The 19,096-nt window shown below is 33.5% G+C and overlaps 1 protein-coding gene across 4 annotated transcripts in view; it reads right to left on the bottom strand.

Annotated features, from left to right (window-relative positions):
- Positions 1-19,096, bottom strand: part of cora (erythrocyte membrane protein band 4.1 like coracle) — a 90,847-nt gene that overhangs the window by 21,317 nt on the left and 50,434 nt on the right. For 3 of the 4 annotated variants that reach the window (XM_072520583.1, XM_072520584.1, XM_072520582.1), the window contains exons 8-10: positions 18,507-18,652; positions 15,897-16,085; positions 3,325-9,150 (exon numbers count right to left, since the gene is read on the bottom strand). In XM_072520583.1, the coding sequence (XP_072376684.1) occupies positions 3,325-9,150; positions 15,897-16,085; positions 18,507-18,652 (6,161 nt within the window). The remainder of the gene's footprint in view (positions 1-3,324; positions 9,151-15,896; positions 16,086-18,506; positions 18,653-19,096) is intronic. The other variant, XM_072520585.1, reaches the window with a different exon arrangement.

The raw sequence follows: 19,096 nt of genomic DNA on the forward strand, positions 1-19,096 counted from the left end.
CTACTAATCTTTTGCCTAGTACTTTACCTTTTGATATGATTCGGAGTAATTCATATCGTTCACATCTCAACACATAACCTGGTATTGTATTTTCCTCTCTTTGACCGTGCTTAGCAATTCTTTTTGTTTACTCATTACTTTTTGTATCCAAGGAATTCTCATCATCCGTATTTATATACACATCTCAAAGGCATCTATTCTTTTTTCTGTTTCAGAGTCCATTGTCCAACTTTCAGAGTCGAGCAAGACAGAGAAAACGTAACATCTGATCATTTGATATATGTCACAATAGCGGTGATAAGTCACAACCCTGTCGCACTCTTCGTCTGATTAGGATGTTGTGTGTTGTATTTGTTGTCGTTGGAGATAATTCTAAAGTTTTCTTTTGTCAACTCAGTTGTTCTCAGAACTTCGATTATCTTTTGATAAACTTTGATCAAATAAAAGGCAGATATCGAGCACAGTTTGTTAATTAAATCTTTTAACCTTATATCAATTTATCTTTTGATAGTTAACACAGTCAAATGCTTTTCAATAACCTATAAAACATGCATATACATATACATTCATTCGTTGTGATAACACATTTAAGTCAAAGAGCTTCTCGTGTTCCCAGTTCCCACGCTTACAGCATGTCGAGCTGAGTATTCTCCTGTCCCTCTCCTGAACGTCCACAACAGTTATCCCGTTCCAAACTTACTTGTGATCTGATATTTGCTGGTACTGGTATAATTGGAGTTTGTTATTAAATATACATGAGATACACTTTCTACCTTACTCATATTACACTGTGGTTAACCTTCTTTTCACATTTTATTCATTAGCTCGGAATATAATATACGACCTGTGTTAATATGTATATAAGTCAAAATTATATTTGTGTCTTTTTGGTTTGCATTTCTTACGAATTTCTTAATCTCTATCAATGTATTAACATCTGTATCTAGAAAGACAGATGCCTTAATTTACTCTAGAATATTTTATGACTAGAGTTCTGGAGGATCCTGTATAAGATATTATGTCTATTGGTTTATCATTTTAAACTTGACCACAGTCATAATATTTGTGTTACGGTTTGTCAAAACTAGCAACAACTTTAAAAATCCTACAAATGGGCACGCCCACTAGATGTGCAGTAAAATTAGCGGAAATTATCTTAGTAAGAGAAGTAAGCTCGAGCTGTAAAGTACGTTTAAAAAACAGGTAGACGAGTCCCGGCATTCATCCATTTCTTTCTCCCCGAATACTTTCTCCTCTGCTCTCTTCGCAGATAGGTAAAATTTCGAAAGTCGTTCGTCCTAACCTGAACGAATAATATGTATTTTGATCCAATGACAAGATAAAGATATATCGGGTATTTGATTGCATGTTTTATTAAAACAGTTTTGATAACCCTATCTGATTGGGAATAATTTTACGCTTAATAGCATAGTGCGCAGGTAGCTCCAATGTTTGATTGTTAGCAATTGTCTACCACATTGTACCTCTTGATGTGTTTACGAGAGAAAGTATAAAACATGTTAGGACATTTTGGTCCAAATTTGCTATTAAATTCATAACTTCATTTATACAATATATACATACAACAAAATTGTATAAAACATTATTTCATCTAATAACCTTATAAAGCAAATTTATAGTAAAAAAATATTTAAACTGTTAACACGGTTAAAACCGAAAGTAATGTGTCGAAACAACGGTGCTGTATTTTATAAAGAAATAAAAAAGCAACAAAAATTTAACTATTAAATAAAGATAAAACAACTGAAAATATAACAATAAACAATGCTAACATTAACAACTGAAAAAGAAAAAGAAATTTCAGAATATACTGAAATGGTTTGGTAACATAATTTGTCAAAAATTGGAATCTACTAATAGTCTATATCAAATAGAAAAGGCCTCAACTCTTATAGCATTACGGTGATTAGCGCATAGAGGTGCCCCACCGAAAGTGGGAAGTATTTTCGATACATTAGTTGGACCTTTCGAGTTTGAGTTTGTATTTAGCTCGAACGACTGAAGAGGTGGAGACACCGAAATAACAGTTATATCAGTCTATTAACATCGATTCAAATGCGAAAGGTATGGCTAATTATAACGAATGACGAATATTTCGTCGAAATGTTTACGAAGTATTCTCACTAATAAACACTTTTTTGAGTTTTTACACAATTTCGCCAAAAAAGATTGCTTAACTTTATTTATTGTTTGGCAATTGTCTTATTGTCATAACGTCAGTATGAAAAAAATGTTTAATCACTCTCAAAATAGTTGTGTTTAACGAAAACTGAGCTAAAACCTTAGTTCTTGTACAAGAGGGGTGAAAAAAATGTTTATTCACTCTCAAAATGTTTTTTAACAACCAAAACTTTAGCTCTTCTCTTCTTATTGTACCGTCTTCTAACGAAGGTTGGCGATCACACTTCTTTAAAGGCTTGCCTATCTTTTGCAACGTGAAATATCTGTTTAACACTGAGGTTAGTCCTATCTCTGGTATTCCTCATCCAAGATTTATTCTTTCTCGAGAACTTGTCTAAGAGGGACGAATTTGTCAATATGTTGTGAGAACATTAAATGTCAACAGTTCTACTACATGTAGAATCCAGCTACAATTTAAAGGAACTGTTAGCAAAGATCCAAGATATAAAAGTGGTCGAAAATGTAAGACTTAGATACTGCGAACACGTTTATTTGATGACTCCCTTGAGAAATCGACATTGAACATTAGCGCAGCCTAAAACCTATACTGTTTCCTATAGGTTTAGCAATTATGTTCCTAGTGTGTCTAGTGGTGTGTCGTGCACTGTACAGCTTACAACAAGGTGCCTCTCAGCCCTTCAAATACTGCGACTTTTACAGATCTATTGTACTTCCCTTTATCACTTAAAGATCCTCATCCATCTCTATTCTCTTTCATATGGACTGATACTTTTGGTTTTGTTCGGTGCAGCCTTGTAAGGCCTTAACCTTCACACTAACATACATACATACATATATATATATATATATATATATATATATATATATATATATATATATATATATATATATATATATATATGGGCATTAAATATTACCTAAGACGTATAATCAAAGAAAGAAGGAGATCTTACGTATTGACAAATTTAAGAAATCAATCATTAACAAACGAATATTATAATTATATATAAGAGGACTAAGAGGACTAGAGGATCTTCTATCTCAATCGAAACATATCAAAATAAATTAATAAAATAATACTGCAAATATCCAAATCTTCAACAATCTTTGTTACCAAACTATACAATATTACGAGTATATAGATGTAGTTTTTGTACTTACCTTATTTACTTGTGTGGAAAACGTAACTTCACCAGTTCTGCCATCTTCTACTCTTTCTTCTACGTTATGCGTAACGCCGTCTTTGTCCTTTGTAACAGTTTGTTTGGTCGTCGTTTTGACAATGACAGGAGTACTAAGTCCTTTCTTGCCCTTTGGTATCTTCAAATTTGCGATGTCTCCCAAATTATCAGCTGCATATTCACTCAAATCGTCATCACTACTTTCTCCCGACGAACTATCATCACCTTTGGTGTAAGTTTTTACCTTTACTTTTGTATCTTTAAGATCTTTAAAGTGGCTTGGGTCTATCTGAGCATAGTTCAAAACTAACTCACCAGTTATTGGATCTCGTCTGGCAGTTTTTGGGTCGATATCTCCGGTTTGAGGATCGATATGACCCCATTCTGTATGGATTTTTCCGGTTACTGGATCAATTTCGCCGGTAAGTGTTAATACTTGAGTCACTTTGGTACTAGCACTCTTAACCAAAGGATCATTTGGATCTACTTGTACAATCTTTCCTGTTTTTGGATCTACCATGCTGTAGATATATACAGTTTGTGTGGATACGTTTATAATACGTCCCGTTTTTTCATCAAACTGACAATCCTTAGGATCAATTTCTTTAGCTTTTCCTTGTGGATCGTTTTGTGTTATCAAATATATCCTCACAATTACAAATTTGCCGGTCTTAGGGTCGATCTTACCGTATTTGGTGTAAATCTGGCCGTTCTTAGGGTCAATTTCTGAGGCAGAATACAAAGGTTCACCACTCTCGTCAACTTCCGCTGTCTTTGTGAATACTTGATTCGATGCTGGATCGACTTTAATATTATGTGGATCGACTTTGTTCAATTTAGCGATTGAGCCTGATTTTGGATCTGCATGCCCATAAACAGAAACTATATAACCCGTTACCGGGTCGATATGTCCAGTAGTGTAAACTTCTTCCTTTGTAATAGGATCATTATAATCGTAAATCCAAACTTGGTTGCTCTTGGGATCGATTCGAACTCTCTTACTATCTTTCCTAACAATCTCTCCCGAATCAGTAATTTTAGGATCGCTAATAAGTATTGCCACAAGTCTTCCATAATTTGGATCAGGTTTACCAGTTTTTGGATTGATATACCCTTTGAACAGAATTTGCCCAGTGGAGTTATCGACTATACCCTGTTTAACTTCAACACGGCCAGTTTTTGGATCAGTGTATGTTAAAGTAGCTTTTACTGGATCAATCTGGCCATATTTAGTATCGATTTTATGTGATGAGGGATTATACAGACCGTTTGAAACTTCAGGTACAAGATTCTTGGTATCAATAGTATTCTTTTTAGGGTCTATTTTACCTACAAACGTTACAACTTGAACTTCAGGCTCTACTTCAGAGCCTAGTTTTATGACTTGGCATAATTCTGGATTAACTGTATCATTTTTAGGATCCTTTACCCCAGTGGTTATAATTATATTACCCTCTTCATCGATTTGAACAGGTCTCGATTCTACTTTGCCAGTTTTTGGGTCAATAGTAGTTAACCTTAAGTTTTTGATGTTGATTGTACCATATTTTGTTTTAATATCTCCAGTGGCAGAAACCTTTTGTGCTTTAGAATTTTCCATCTGGCCATTATTCACATCAACTTTACCTGTGATGGGATCTCTCTTACAAGTTATTGTTGTTATTTCTAAAACTGGATCATTCTGCCCAGCTATACTAATGATCTGTCCTAATGTATTATCAACCTTACCAGTTTTTGGATCATGAACACCACTTGAAACAATAATTTGACCATTCACGTCATTTACATGGGCCGATTTGGCATCTACTTTACCAGATTTGGGATCATTAATGATAATTTTGCCGCTCTTAGGATCGATAAGTCCGTATTTAGATTCGATTAAACCAGTTTCTGGATTCAGTAAAGCAGTCGATTGTTCTATTTGTCCTTTTTCGTTGTCGATCTTTCCAGTCTTTGGATCAATTCTGGCCGTGATTACTGTAATTTTAATGATTTTCTTTTTTGGAATAGGAGCCAAGTTAGGGTCTTGTGCTTGTTTAAGACCTACAATAGAAAATACTTGTCCCAGAGTTGGATCTAGCTTGCCAGTATGAGGGTCTACAACAGGACCTCCATTTACAACGATCTGGTTGGTAGTAGTGTCGACTTTACCTTGGACAATCTGACTATTCCCGCTGGTATCCTTTGTTATCAAAGACCCTGTTGTAGGATCCAATTGGCCGTATTTAGTTTCAACTAAACCAGTTTTTGGATCAACAATTCCCGTGATATGTTCAACAGTACCATATTCACTATCAACAGTACCAGTTTTAGGATCTTTCTTGCCAGTAATTACCATAATTTTTACAATTCTATGTTTGGCAATTGGATGTAGCACACCCGTTATAACTTCTTTCACTGGAGTTTCGGATCTTACAGGAATGGTTTTGATTGGAGTTGCCGATTTTACAGGTGAAGTAGATTTTACTGGTGTTGTCCTTGTTATATTCTTTTCAACATGAGGATGTGATTTTGTAGGAGTAGTTTGCTGTAGGTCTTTTTCAGACGGTTGTTGAGAAGCTATTGAATCTATTACTGGTTCAGTTATATGAACTGACACAAGTCTTCCCAAGTCTTTTTCAATCTTTCCAGTTTTTGGATTAGTAAATCCTCCTTTGAATAACAATTCCCCTGTATTCGGTTCAATGTGACCTTGTCTAACGTCTGCTTTTCCAGTTTTAGGATCAACTATTGTAAGAGTTTCTAAAACTGGGTCGAGATGTCCGTACTTAGTATATATCTTATTTCTATCTGGATCATAAAGACCTGGTGTGGTATCAGGTGAGGCGTTTCTCGAGTCAATAGTATTTTTCTTTGAGTCTACTTTACCAACATAGGTTCTGATTTGAATTTCAGGGTCAACTTCTGGACCAACTTGAATAACTTGTACAGCAGTAGGACTGGCAGATCCTGTTTTGGGATCAATGACTCCAGACGAAATAATAATATTATCATCTTTATCTACTTGGACTGGCCTTTCTTGTATGATACCTGACTTTGGATCTCTAGTAGTTATTCTCATTAATTTCAAATTGATTGTTCCTTGTTTTGTAACAATTTCGCCTGTCTCCGGTATAATTTTACCATTTGTAATTTCAGTCTTACCATTTCTTAAATCAATAGCTCCGGTCTTGGGATCTCTTGTAGTCGTAATGGTAGTTACTACTACAGCGGGATGTTGAGGATCAACTACATTAATAACTTGAGACAAACTGTGATCGATCTTACCAGTTTTAGGATCGACAATGTTATCATCAATATAAATCTGACCCGTATTATCATCGACTTTAATTGGAGTGACGACAGATTTTCCAGATTTGTCTTTGATGACAACTTTTTTATTCTGTGGATCAATTTTGCCATACTTCGAGTCAATTATTCCACTGACAGGATCAACAGTGGCTGTTAATTTTTCAACTACACCTTTGTCTGTGTCAATTTTACCACTGGCTGGATCCTTTCTGCCAGTAATGACCAAAATTTTGATAACCCTTTTCTTGGGAACAGGATGCGAGGGAAGTAAGTTCTTAATTGGTGTTCCCTCTTTAGGTTCATATGAAGCAATAGCAATAATTTGTCCTAGATTATTATCTTTTTTCCCAGTTCTAGGGTCAATTACGGGTCCTTCGACAAATTGTAACTGTCCTGTTGCTGGGTCAATTTGTCCTTGTACGACTTCTTGTTTACCAGTGACTGGATCTAATATTGTAATAGTTGCGTTTTTGGGATTAATTAATCCATATTTAGATTCTATTTCTCCATTTGGAGTGAGAATTCCTGCTGACTGATCAACATGGCCATGTTCAAGATCTAGTAGATGAGATTTTGGATCTCTTTTAGCAGTTATCGTTAATATCTTAATAACTTTACCCTTTCCTGTAGGTGCTACAGGACTTGGTACTTTTACAGAAGCTACGGGTACGCTCTTTTTATCTGTTTTTAAGGGTGTACTGGTTACAGAAGGATCAACCTTTGATTCACTTAGTTCAAGTTTAATAACTCTGCCATAATCCTTGTCAATTTTTCCTGTTTTAGGATTAACCAGTCCTTTAAAGAGTATATCACCGGCAGGTTCTCTGATCCCTTGTTTAATTTCGGTTTTTCCAGTTTTAGGATCGATAAAGGATAGGGTTTCGTGTATTAGGTTTATTAATCCATATTTAGTATATACTTTGTTATTTTCTGGATCGTACATACCAATCGATTTTTCTGGGGCAGTAACAGTTTTGGGGTCGAGTCCTTTTTTGTCGAGTTTTCCGGCTTGAGACGTAACAACAATATCTGGTTCAGTTTCAGAATCTATTTGCAAAATTTGACTCAAATTATTATCTCTGGCACCCGTTCTTGGATCTATAACACCGCTCAATACAATAATATTGTCATTTGAATCGAACTGTATAGGATGTTCTTCAACTTTGCCAGTTTTCGGTTCGCGACTAACAATTTTCTTGCTATTAACATTGACTGATCCATATTTTGTGACGATTAAACCGTTTTTGGGATCGAGTTTGCCATTGGTGGTTTCTTTATGAGCTTTAGATGGATCTAATTGACCAGTTTTTGGATCTCTTTGGGCCGTTACAGCTGTAATAGGAACAATAGAGTCACCTTGTTCAGAAATCTTAATAAGCTGTCCCAGGCTGTTGTCAATTTTGTTAGATTTGGGATCTACAACTCCTTGTTTTACAACAATATGGCCCAAGTTACTATCGATTTCCACAGGATATTGTTCAACCCTACCGGATTTTGGATCTTTTGAAGTAATTGTGCTATTTATTTGATCGATTATTCCATATTTTGAATCGATTCTTCCACTAACTGGGTCTAAAATAGCCTCCAGTGTTTCTGTATGACCTTTTTCTGCTTCGACTCGGCCAGATTTGGGATCCTTTTTCGCGGTGGTTACAGTAATCTTTATAATACGTTTATTAGGTGGAGTTACGAGTTTGTTAGCACCCTTAGGTCTTGGTTCACAAATAGCGATAATTTGCCCCAAGTTTGAACTCTTATTGCCTGTTTTGGGATCAATAACTGAACCAGAAGTTATGATTATCTGTTTTGTAATTGGATCTATGTGTCCTTGAACAACTTCTTTTTGTCCATTTGTAGGATCTGTAATAATAATTGTACCATTTGAAGGATCTATTAATCCATATTTGCAGTCAATGAGTCCCGTATCTACATTTTGTTGTCCGACCGTTTTATCAACTGTTGCAGACGCCACGTCAATGTAACCTGTTTTGGGATCTCTACTACCAGTGACTACATATAAAGTAATGGGTCTTGTTTTTCTGGGACCAGCACCAGCAATAGCAGCAGCAGCAACTGCAGGAGACCCAGTTGATTTAGGTGATTGTGATGAAGGTGGAGCTTGGTGTAGATACTGTTCTCCTGCCAGAAAGGCAGCACTATCAGCTTTTGGATCTCTATGATGAGGATCTTTCTTTATTTTACCAACTTCTCCAGGAGCATAATTAAACGCAGTAGCAGTAGCTCTTTTAGTTGGAGAATGTGGTATTTCTTGAGCACCTGTGGGAGTTGTTGGAGAACCAGGTTTCTCGTAACTAAAACCTTGAGTGAAGGGTTTTCTGGGAGTAACTTGATCGTCGGGAGTTTCATAATCGTACTCTCTGGTATAGCCGGGCAATTGGGGAGATCCAACGGGAGGTCCACCTTTATCTTTGCCGGAAGTAGCAGCGACTTTCTCTTTTTCTTTTTTTTCTTTTGGGGATTTTTCCTTTTTGGAACCAAACAGAAAACCAGGACTCTAATGCGTAATCAAAAGACATGCATTAATTCATGCAATAATATTACTTAGTGGAAATTCAAGTGCAAATATTCTGTTTTACCCATTTCAAAACAATACGTTATTAGAAATGAAAAATAATCAACTATTTTGGTACGAAACACACAATATCCAGTTACACACATGAACAATATATTAAAATGGTTAAAATATGAGTTGGTTTTTACACTATCGATTTTGATTTAATTTGAATTTACTTATTTCACTGAATGTAACTGGATATAAAAATTTTATACTGGAACAGAATACCATGCTTTCTAATATATTTCTAATACTAATATTCAATATCTCACAGTAATATATATTTACTCTTTGTACATATTATTAGTCTTTATTCAAACCTTATTGATTTTGTAATTTATCTTTGATCATTTTAGAATTTATTGTAATACTGTAAGCAATATACTTTTGTGACACTGATGTAGAATAAAATAGAATTAGGCGACTCCAGTGATAGAAAAAATAATACGATTCCAGAATAAACGCATAGAAAAAAAAAAAGAATCACTAGAAATGTGTAGAATCAAAAGTGATTTTCAGTGAAGATCTATTGTAAACGGTAATTTGTTTACATTTTGTATATTGAAGAAGTTAATAAAGTACTTTGGGTGTTGAAGAAAGACTTATTTACAAGAAACAGAAAAAGTATACATTTTCAAAAAATAGCACACAAACTCCAAATCTAGAATAATTGAGACAATAATGAATTGCCATTATAAATACTATTTATCTACTATTTCTTTAACTCTCATTCATTATTTGAAATTATTTTTATAAAACACTTTTCACAACAAATCACATTGCTCCTCTTAATAAATAAGTCTATTCTAACATACGATTTAACTCGATAATACTCAATATTTTTAACTTGGAATTTCCATCTATTCCATACTGCGCCACCATATAATTACTCTACCAAGCAGTCCACCCGAAAACATTTTCTAAAACAATTTTGTTTGCATCGTTGTCCAGTAAACATTTTAATTCGTTTCATAGTAAATATCAAATGTCTAACATTTTTATAGTGTTATTAATAACGAAAAACCTTTTTTACTTAAAGAATTTGTTCTTATTGAGACGTCTCCTTTCGAAGCTTGGAGATCCAAATGGCAATTGTAGCTTTGGAAACTGCTGCACCAAAGATTTCTGCGGATGATCGGTCAAACCCTCTTCTCGGGTCCTTTCATATAATTCATATCTATCACCGATTTTTACTTATAGAACTTTAAAAAACAATACATTCGGTTTATTTGTTGCCGAGATATCGAACCTTAAAGTCGGCATGTATTTGCAGCCTAACCATAAGTGATAGAGGGTTCCTTGTTAAACAAATAACCTTGTCTTGTTAAGTACTTTTTATATAAAAATTTTTGCGTGATGCGTCTCGTGACAACATGTATAAATAAAAAGACAAAAAAAAGTCGCTCGAAATGTACGAGAAGTAGGATGGTAGTAGCCACTCGGCGCGCCGAGCAAAAAGTGAATTAACGAGATCAAAATTACAACGCGCTCCAAAAATTGCATTTTCTCGGCTTCCTGTCATCTGATTTTCTCCGCATCTGCTTCCTGTCATCCAAAATTATTTCCGCATTGCAGAATGTAAAACAATACACAAAATGCAAAATTTTTTCGACTATTTAAACATTGTGCGAAGCATAATTTTGCAAATTTGCAATTGTTTTTATGCAAAATTATTATGCAAAAAACTATTAAACTGATCCCAACAAAGTTTAGCACACTTTTCAGTCGTATTATAAAGTTTTTCTAGACGGCATATGAAGGTTATAAATTATTATTAAGAGGGGTCGAAAAAAATTTAAAGGAAAATCTCCATTTTTGCACTTTTTTTCGGAAATATTGCCATTTTTGGAACAATAAACATTAAATTTTTAGATTTCTCATCTTAGTTCATTTATCGTCTGTTTGCTTTGTCAATTATAGAAAGCACAAACTTGTTTTCGAACGAAGTTTTATTAGTTATTAAATTTTCAATTTCTAGGTACATCCTGAAGTGATTAAAAAAAAATAAACTCCTATGGAAAATGTTCCAATATAAAACAGATCCCGTTTGGACTATAAACGGTAAGCAAGAATTAACTTCTCGCAGATACTACGGTGAAGCGATCAAATTTCAATTGAAGTGTCAGTAGAGAATTCCGAATTGGAGGCAAAAATACATCGGTTCGTGTAGCGGGTCACATAAGAAGTTTGTTGTACAGGGAAAAAATTTAAGCAAGATTTCACAAAATATTGAACAGTTAACATATATGTTTAATCTTAGAAGAACTAAAAATGGTATGTACAAAGAGTTATATACTTACTATATATGTATATTCTAAATCGAATTAATAAAATATAATTTTAGGGTAACTTCTAAAGTACTCTATATATTTTTTGCTCGCAAAATGATACAATTAACATAAAATTTATTTTAAAGTACTCTTATGTTATTAATACTTATTTTTTTATCAGAAGTCTAGAATAAATACACCAGGAGTATAAAGAATATTATTATAATAGGGAGCATATTTTATATCAGCATTGCCTCACGATATGTAATTTACAAAATAGTCCGTACAACCACCGGTGTCGTTCCGACGATAGACCTAGAGCTGGTAGACCATCTTTTTTTTGTTAAAAAATGCTTTTGTGACCTTTTAAATTTTAACATATACAATCCCTGCTCAAATTATTAGAGCCACACTATAAATTTCAGTTTTTTGAATTGCAGGTGCCTTAAAAGTATCTTCAAAGAGATATAGAGGAACTTTTTGATTAAATTGTTAAAACTTGACACATGGCAATAGAATTTGCTAAAGATGTGCAATAACTCGACTTTTTCAGACTTTTTTTACTTAAATTAATGATTGGTGTTTAATTTTTGTAAAATTTGCAGTGGCCAGTGTTGATTTTATTCTATAGTAATGTTAGAGTTTAATTTGGTTAATTTATGATGATAATGAAGTAAATGTAAAGATCTTTCTATTGATCAAATCTCTTTTGTTACTATTAGAAAATACCACATATAATCAAAGTTCGACGGTGAGTCAAAAACTTGAAAAATGTAAACGTCCTGTTACGTCGGTTCGGAAGAGCCGGTATGGCAGAAAGATTTGTCACCCCACAAGGCAAAGAATTTAAAAGAATTTGGCTGTAAAACACAGAAGAGTCACCATTAGAGTTATAAGGAATACATTGGAAGAAGCGGGGCGTTCGCTATTGGTGGAAATTTGTAACAGCATGGGGTTCAAATGTCGCAGGACTGTTATAAAGCCAAAACTAACACCACAAATGCTCTAGGAACGCTTAGCTTGGGCCAATCTGCATAAAGACTGAACTATTCATGATTGACAAAAAGGAAGTTTATACAAATAATTTTGTTTTCAAACTTTAGAATTTTTATTTGCAAGTTTGTTTTAGAATTGAAGCAAATTTCAAATTATGGATGATAAGGCCCAATTTGTCAGAAGACACCCTGGAAAATAACATGAGAAGACATGTAATAAAACCAATTAAACATCTCACCTCAGTAATGATCTGATCTGTAATGAGTGGCAAAGAAATGGTGACTTTGATAATATGTGGTAGAAAGAACCATGCGACAGGACCAATATAAAAGATTCTTGCAGATAAAATTGGTTCCACAAATGAACGAATGCTTTGGTAATGGTCACAAGGTATTTATGCAGGATAGAGCACCTTACTTTTTCCTTTCCTAAATCTGCTTAATGATTCTTCAGCTTATTTTCTATTATTGGTATTATTTTATTATTTAGTACTTGCTCATTCATTTTCATACCTGTACTTATTAGTGTAATTCCACGATAATTGTTTAAGTCTTGTCTATCTCCTTTCTTGTATAATGGGGGGATTAGCGTTTCACACAATATATTATGGATGAAATAATAAAAAAATGTTCAAAGAAAGTAAAAAACTATATATCGAAAACAGATATTAATAATAATAATAATAAATAGAATAGTAGAAATACAAATCAGGAGACAATGGAGAATGGAAAGTACCCAGACGATACCTATTATTCATTCTACCACTGGAGTCATCCCGAAGAGCCTCCTAGAAAACATAAAAAAGCTGGGTCTAAATGAACATCTATATAAGATTATGCAGAAAGCTGTGTTACTTTCGACGTCCAGATGCGTACGAAAATTTTTGGGAGATACACCGACATACCAAGTCACGTAGGACTCGATAACATGGAAAGAGTCCCACCAGAGCTCAATCCTTTTGATACCGTAGGTATCTGGGATGAGTGAATTTTTCCCTTAGAGTGAGTGTGAGCCGTATGGCTAAATCTGGATAAATATCTTTATTAACAAACAAATTAAATTTTTCTTTATTAAAAGAAATATCTTTATTTCTATATTAACAAACAAATTAAATTTCAGTTCAGTTCAGATTCAGTTTGTATATCACTGTGTAACAGCGGCATACAACTGCTCTTCCACCTAACGCCCCGAAGATAGGATAGATAGACTATATCTAAATAATGAAATTGTATTTTACAATGAAACATAAAAATATTACATATTAAATTTATAAATTATAAACTATTTTTTTTTAATTCTTAAATTTTTAAATTACTGTTCAGCTAACAACTGCTCATAAATTAATCTCTTGAACTTGACACTAGACAGATTATAGGACAAACTGTTAATATTGCAAGCAATTGAATACGAAAATGAACGTTTAAAAAAACATTGCGTCTAAGATTAAGATTATGAATGTCAGTCCTATAAGTTATTTGATTGTACAGGTATGGTGGAACTCTCTCTTGAATGATTTTATGGTAAAAACATAAAGCATGAAGTTTCCGACGATTTTTTATATTTTTAAAGAACTGAAATTTCAGAAAGAGCATTTGCAAATGACATAATAATACCAGCACAAAGTGAAAAAGAAATACAAAAAAAAAACTTTGAGATCTGGAATTCGGCAATAGAAGAACACGGAACGAAATTAAAAATAAAACCAACGTGGACCGGCCATATCAAGAATTCAACAAAATAACTTAGAGGTGCAACACGAAACTATAGAAATGGTAGAAGAATTCTGTTACTTAGGATCACTGGTAGACTACAAAAATAACACATCCAACGAGATAAAAAAAAGAATATGCGTGGCTAACCGCTGTTATTTTGGCCTGGGCCCTCAACTAAGAGCGAGAAGTATGTCAATAGCAACAAAGTGCAAACTTTATAAAACAATAATACGCCCAGTGTTCACATACGGATCGGAAACATGGGCAATGACGACCCAAGATGAAGAGTTACTGCGAGTCTTTGAAAGAAAAGTATTCAGGACCATATATGGCGGAGTAAACGAACAGGGTCTGTGGAGAAGGCGATATAACTTTGAACTCTATAGACTTTTTGGTGATGCAGATATTGTGAAGACCATCAAAATAAACCGCCTAAGGTGGGTGGGCCACGTTATGCGGATGGATGAGAGTGATCCCACTAAAATAACTATGCTAAACAGGCCGGCCGGAAGAAGAAGAAGGGGGTGACCTAAACTCAGCTATCTGGACGATGTACAGGAAGATCTGAGTGAGAGGGAGTGAGGGGCTGGAGAAGACGACACTCGATAGGGAAGGATGGAAGAATGTTTTGAAGCAGGCCAAGGCTCACGAAGGGCTGCAGCGCCAACTGATGATAATGAAAACCAAAGTGATGGTAGTAACTGAAGAACATAATTAGATAAATATACAAATCGACGGAGTCAACATAGAACTTGTAAAAAAGAAAAGATAGGAATCAGCAACAGAATATAAATGACACTAAAATTATATTATTCAATGAACAAACCTTTTATATTTAGGAAATAAATTTCAAAACACACAAAAATAAATGTTTTAAGTCTATATACAGACCAATACTAACATTTGGGTATGAATCATGGACACTAAATACAATCCAAGCTGTAGAAATGAACATCTTCGAAGAGGCAAAGATAAGGACGAATGGACAAGATAAGGAACACTGTGATAAGAGATGAACTAGAGAGTCAACTCTCAAGTTTATAGAAAAAGACAACTAAGTTGATTGACACATCTATAGAGAATAAACTACTCAGGGTAAGTAAAATAGGTATGGCAAACGAGAATAGAAAAAGAAAGAAAGGCAGACATAGGCCAAAGCAAAAACAAGCATCTAACAAGCAATAAAAACGAATGAAGAAAATTTTATGAAATTTATTTATGAACTTTAAAAATGCAATTGTAAAAAAATTAAAAATGTAACCTGCCCTATACCTAGGTGGTAAAAAGAGTTAATTGATTATATTTTTTAAGGAATAATTACTATATAAGAGGTCATATTATTTTTACAGCTTTTATTTGAAGTAAATAGGAACCATTATTTTAACCAAGTTAACTAGGATGTATATTATAATATATAACCTCTTAAAACTAACGGGAATATTATAAGTTCTTAACTCAATATTAAACATCTAGGTTGGTATGAGAATATAATACGCTTTTAATAAAAGTGTTTTGATCTTAAAATTTCCATGGCTTTGTTCGTATATATAAAAATAATAAAGATAAATGGTTCTCAAATACTTGGGTCTTTATACTCCTGATCATTTTTATTCCGACTATTAATAAAACATCTCCCCAAAAATGAATTAACTTTAAAATCTACTAGGGACTGCGAGCTGCTAGACAAAAACACATATAGCTATCATACCTTTCCTTTATCCTTTTTATCGTGAGGTGACCTATCACTTTCGTTACTCGTGTTCAACTGAGATTCATCTACTCCGTTTTGTTGTGGAGCATTGACGTCTCGGTTTTCTTTGTCTTTATCTTTATCACCTTTTTTACCAAACAAACCTCCAGCGGGAAGCACGGCGACACCACCAACAGGTTTCGTTTTCTAATGAAAAACAAAATCTCACAGTGTAGCTAAGCAAGCAGATATCATAAAGTTCAAAAGCTGATAGATATAAAACTACACAGAAGCTCAAGTCTAATTACTGGAAATATTTGAAGCTTTGTATTTCACACAAGGATGGTTAACTTAAACGGTTTGATAATGAATCTAACATCAATGATTTTTTTTTGTTACCTATATTTTTGTAGTTTACTACAAGCAGACCTAGAAGTGACCTCTTCACTAGTAGAGAGTGATGAGTGACGTCTTGTCATGTTCGTCCCCGAAACCACTTAGATGATAAAACTCTACGCTCTTGATAATATTTGTCGCAGTTTTAGACGTAAAATCAGGAACAAATAGTTATATTATATTAAATACTGATCATTAATAATCGAATTTACAGCATAAAATAATTGATCTCTAAAAACCAGAAGTAATATATCCCCAATTGGTAAATGGATTTCCTTGTAGACATAATGAACGTTCAAGCAACATAAAAGTAGTGTACCAAAGTATGTACGACTACAGAGATAGGGAAATCAATATGTTAGAGAGAGAGTTAGTGTGATGGAAGACCCTGTATAATTGTAACTAATTTTAAAATGTGACACTATCTCTTATTTTTGTAAATAACTTTTTTTCGCACTATGGACTTTTTTGTAAAATTATCTTATTTTATGATTTTTTCTGTGTTTTTCAATATTTTTTTCATTTAACCAGTCATTTTTCTTCTTTTTATTTATTGCGTTGGATTTGTTTCTCGCTATTTTGTATTCAAAAGAGGGAACTCTTTTGTTCTGATGGTTTGTTAATCCATGTGAGTGTGGCGGAATGTTTTAGTGTTCTCTTTATTTCGCATTCTTGATCGTACCAGTTTTTATTTTTTTGTTGTTATTTTTTTCTTTAATATTACTTCATTTGTTGTTTCATTTATTTTGCTTTTCAAATCTTGCCATCTCTTATTTTTGTGTGTTGAGTCAGGTGGGATATATTTTCATTCATCTGTTGTTCAATTTTTTTTCTTATTGCAATGGGTTCACTAAAACCCCACACCATTCTTGCCTTGTTTGTCATCTCCACTGTACATAAATACATAATTCTCCTTTTCTGATTTCTACTTTTTTTATCTTACTTCTTGTATCGCAGCGATGTCTATTGATTTCCTATGTATGAACACATAATTTGTTATGTGTGACATGTATAAACGACAGTCTACAGATTTCTTTACAAATTTCGTGCATTTCTTTGTACATTAGTCTACATTATTCCTTTAACAAATCAAGTGTTTCGGTTTTTAGGCTTCTACACATCTCTTGTGATTTTATATTATTTTTTTGTAGTTACTTTAATCTCATTTCTATATTGCTCGCTAATTCTGTGCCATTTAACGTTTGATACTTGAAAAGTTCTTGGAAAGTAGTTTATAGAGAGTAGAAATTAAAAATGTTAGTAAAAAATAGTAAATATTAGTAAAAAAAAACTAATGACAATGGAAACAGTAGCTTATGTTGTTGCTCTTTATAATGACTGATTCAGCATTTTATGATTTATGTCTTGAAGCTGTAGGCACACCTCGAAGTACAGAATCTGATAAACTTAAACGATTCAGAGAAATTGGTTCCTACACGAGATGATCCGGATAACGAAGGTGACTTAAAAGATTGGCAGATGATCATCCTATAATGTTTTTCCCGATAGGGTACCAAGAAGGTTGAGGGAACAAAATTAGATGTCCCATCCATCCGAAATTGGCTCATTTTTGATTGCAGATCATAGTTTAGAATATACTTCTTCATAGCTTTGTACTTCTTCTAGTCAACAATTAATTATATTATGTGATATTATATTATTTAATATAAAATGATGTTTAATAAGTTAACTAAAAAAAATACTTTGATTTTAAGATAACCATCCTGAGACCTACACATAAAGCGTATAAATATAAAAGTATATGAAGCAATGAAGCTATAAGATCTACGCGAAAACTTGTGGCACCTAAAAATACAAAATTCCAGCATATACGGTATTTGTAAAGACCTTTTCGTTTTTTTCTGCCTCATATTCTCCTTCTATAGAACTAGCTGAACTTCCTGATTTTACAGATCCTGAACTTCTGTTCCTAGCAAGCTAAGTGTAGGGGGCAATCGGTATTATTATGTGTTGATTTATGGGAAATAGTTTGTGAATAATTTTTATACATAAAAATCACGTGTATAATATATGAGTCCCTGAATAATAAGCAATATGTTGCATAAATTCCATAAACTTACTAAATCAGTATATGGTACAAAATATGTTTATTCTAATAACTATTCTAATCTTGATATTTGTAAAAATTATTCACAAATCTCTTTCATTTAATGAAATTTTATTCTGGGTGACTACTAATTACTCCAAAAAAGAAATCTGGGTGTTAATTACCTTTTCCTTTTCTTTTTTCTCCTTAGGAGATTTCACAGTTGCCGGTGTTTGATTATCAATATCCGGTATGTGCTCGGGCGGATGAGACATAGTATGTCGTTTATTCGCTTCGTTAAAATCTTCGTCGGGTCGTAATCCACTAAGTGCTGTAAATAAAAATAAAATAAATTTTTGTATAGTCTCTATTTTAAATGTTTAAATCTGAATGAATTAACTAAACAATAAATTTTGTGTTGTTTTTTAAATATTAAATTTTGTCATTTGATTGCATGCTTTTTTATTTTCAACGCACAGTTCATCAGTTGAAAAGAGAACTTACGCTAGTCTTCGTGTTTTTTATGCGTATATAGTTTAAGGCCTTTTTATCTCTATATATCTTATATATACCCTACTATAACGATCCTACCCACAATCTACCAGAACTGAGCAACGGTTCCTTCGAGTAACATAGTGCATCAGCCTTTGAAGTTACGCTGGTGGTCTTTACATCTTATGGTGTTGGTATTAAGGCTGTTTTAGCAGTCCAAGCACACTGCGATTTGAAATGGGCGTATCACTTACTTTTCTACACTGCTTACGCGAGACCATCT

This window comes from Diabrotica undecimpunctata, chromosome 1 (assembly GCF_040954645.1).
Source record: "Diabrotica undecimpunctata isolate CICGRU chromosome 1, icDiaUnde3, whole genome shotgun sequence".
Taxonomy (NCBI): Eukaryota; Metazoa; Arthropoda; class Insecta; order Coleoptera; family Chrysomelidae; genus Diabrotica; species Diabrotica undecimpunctata.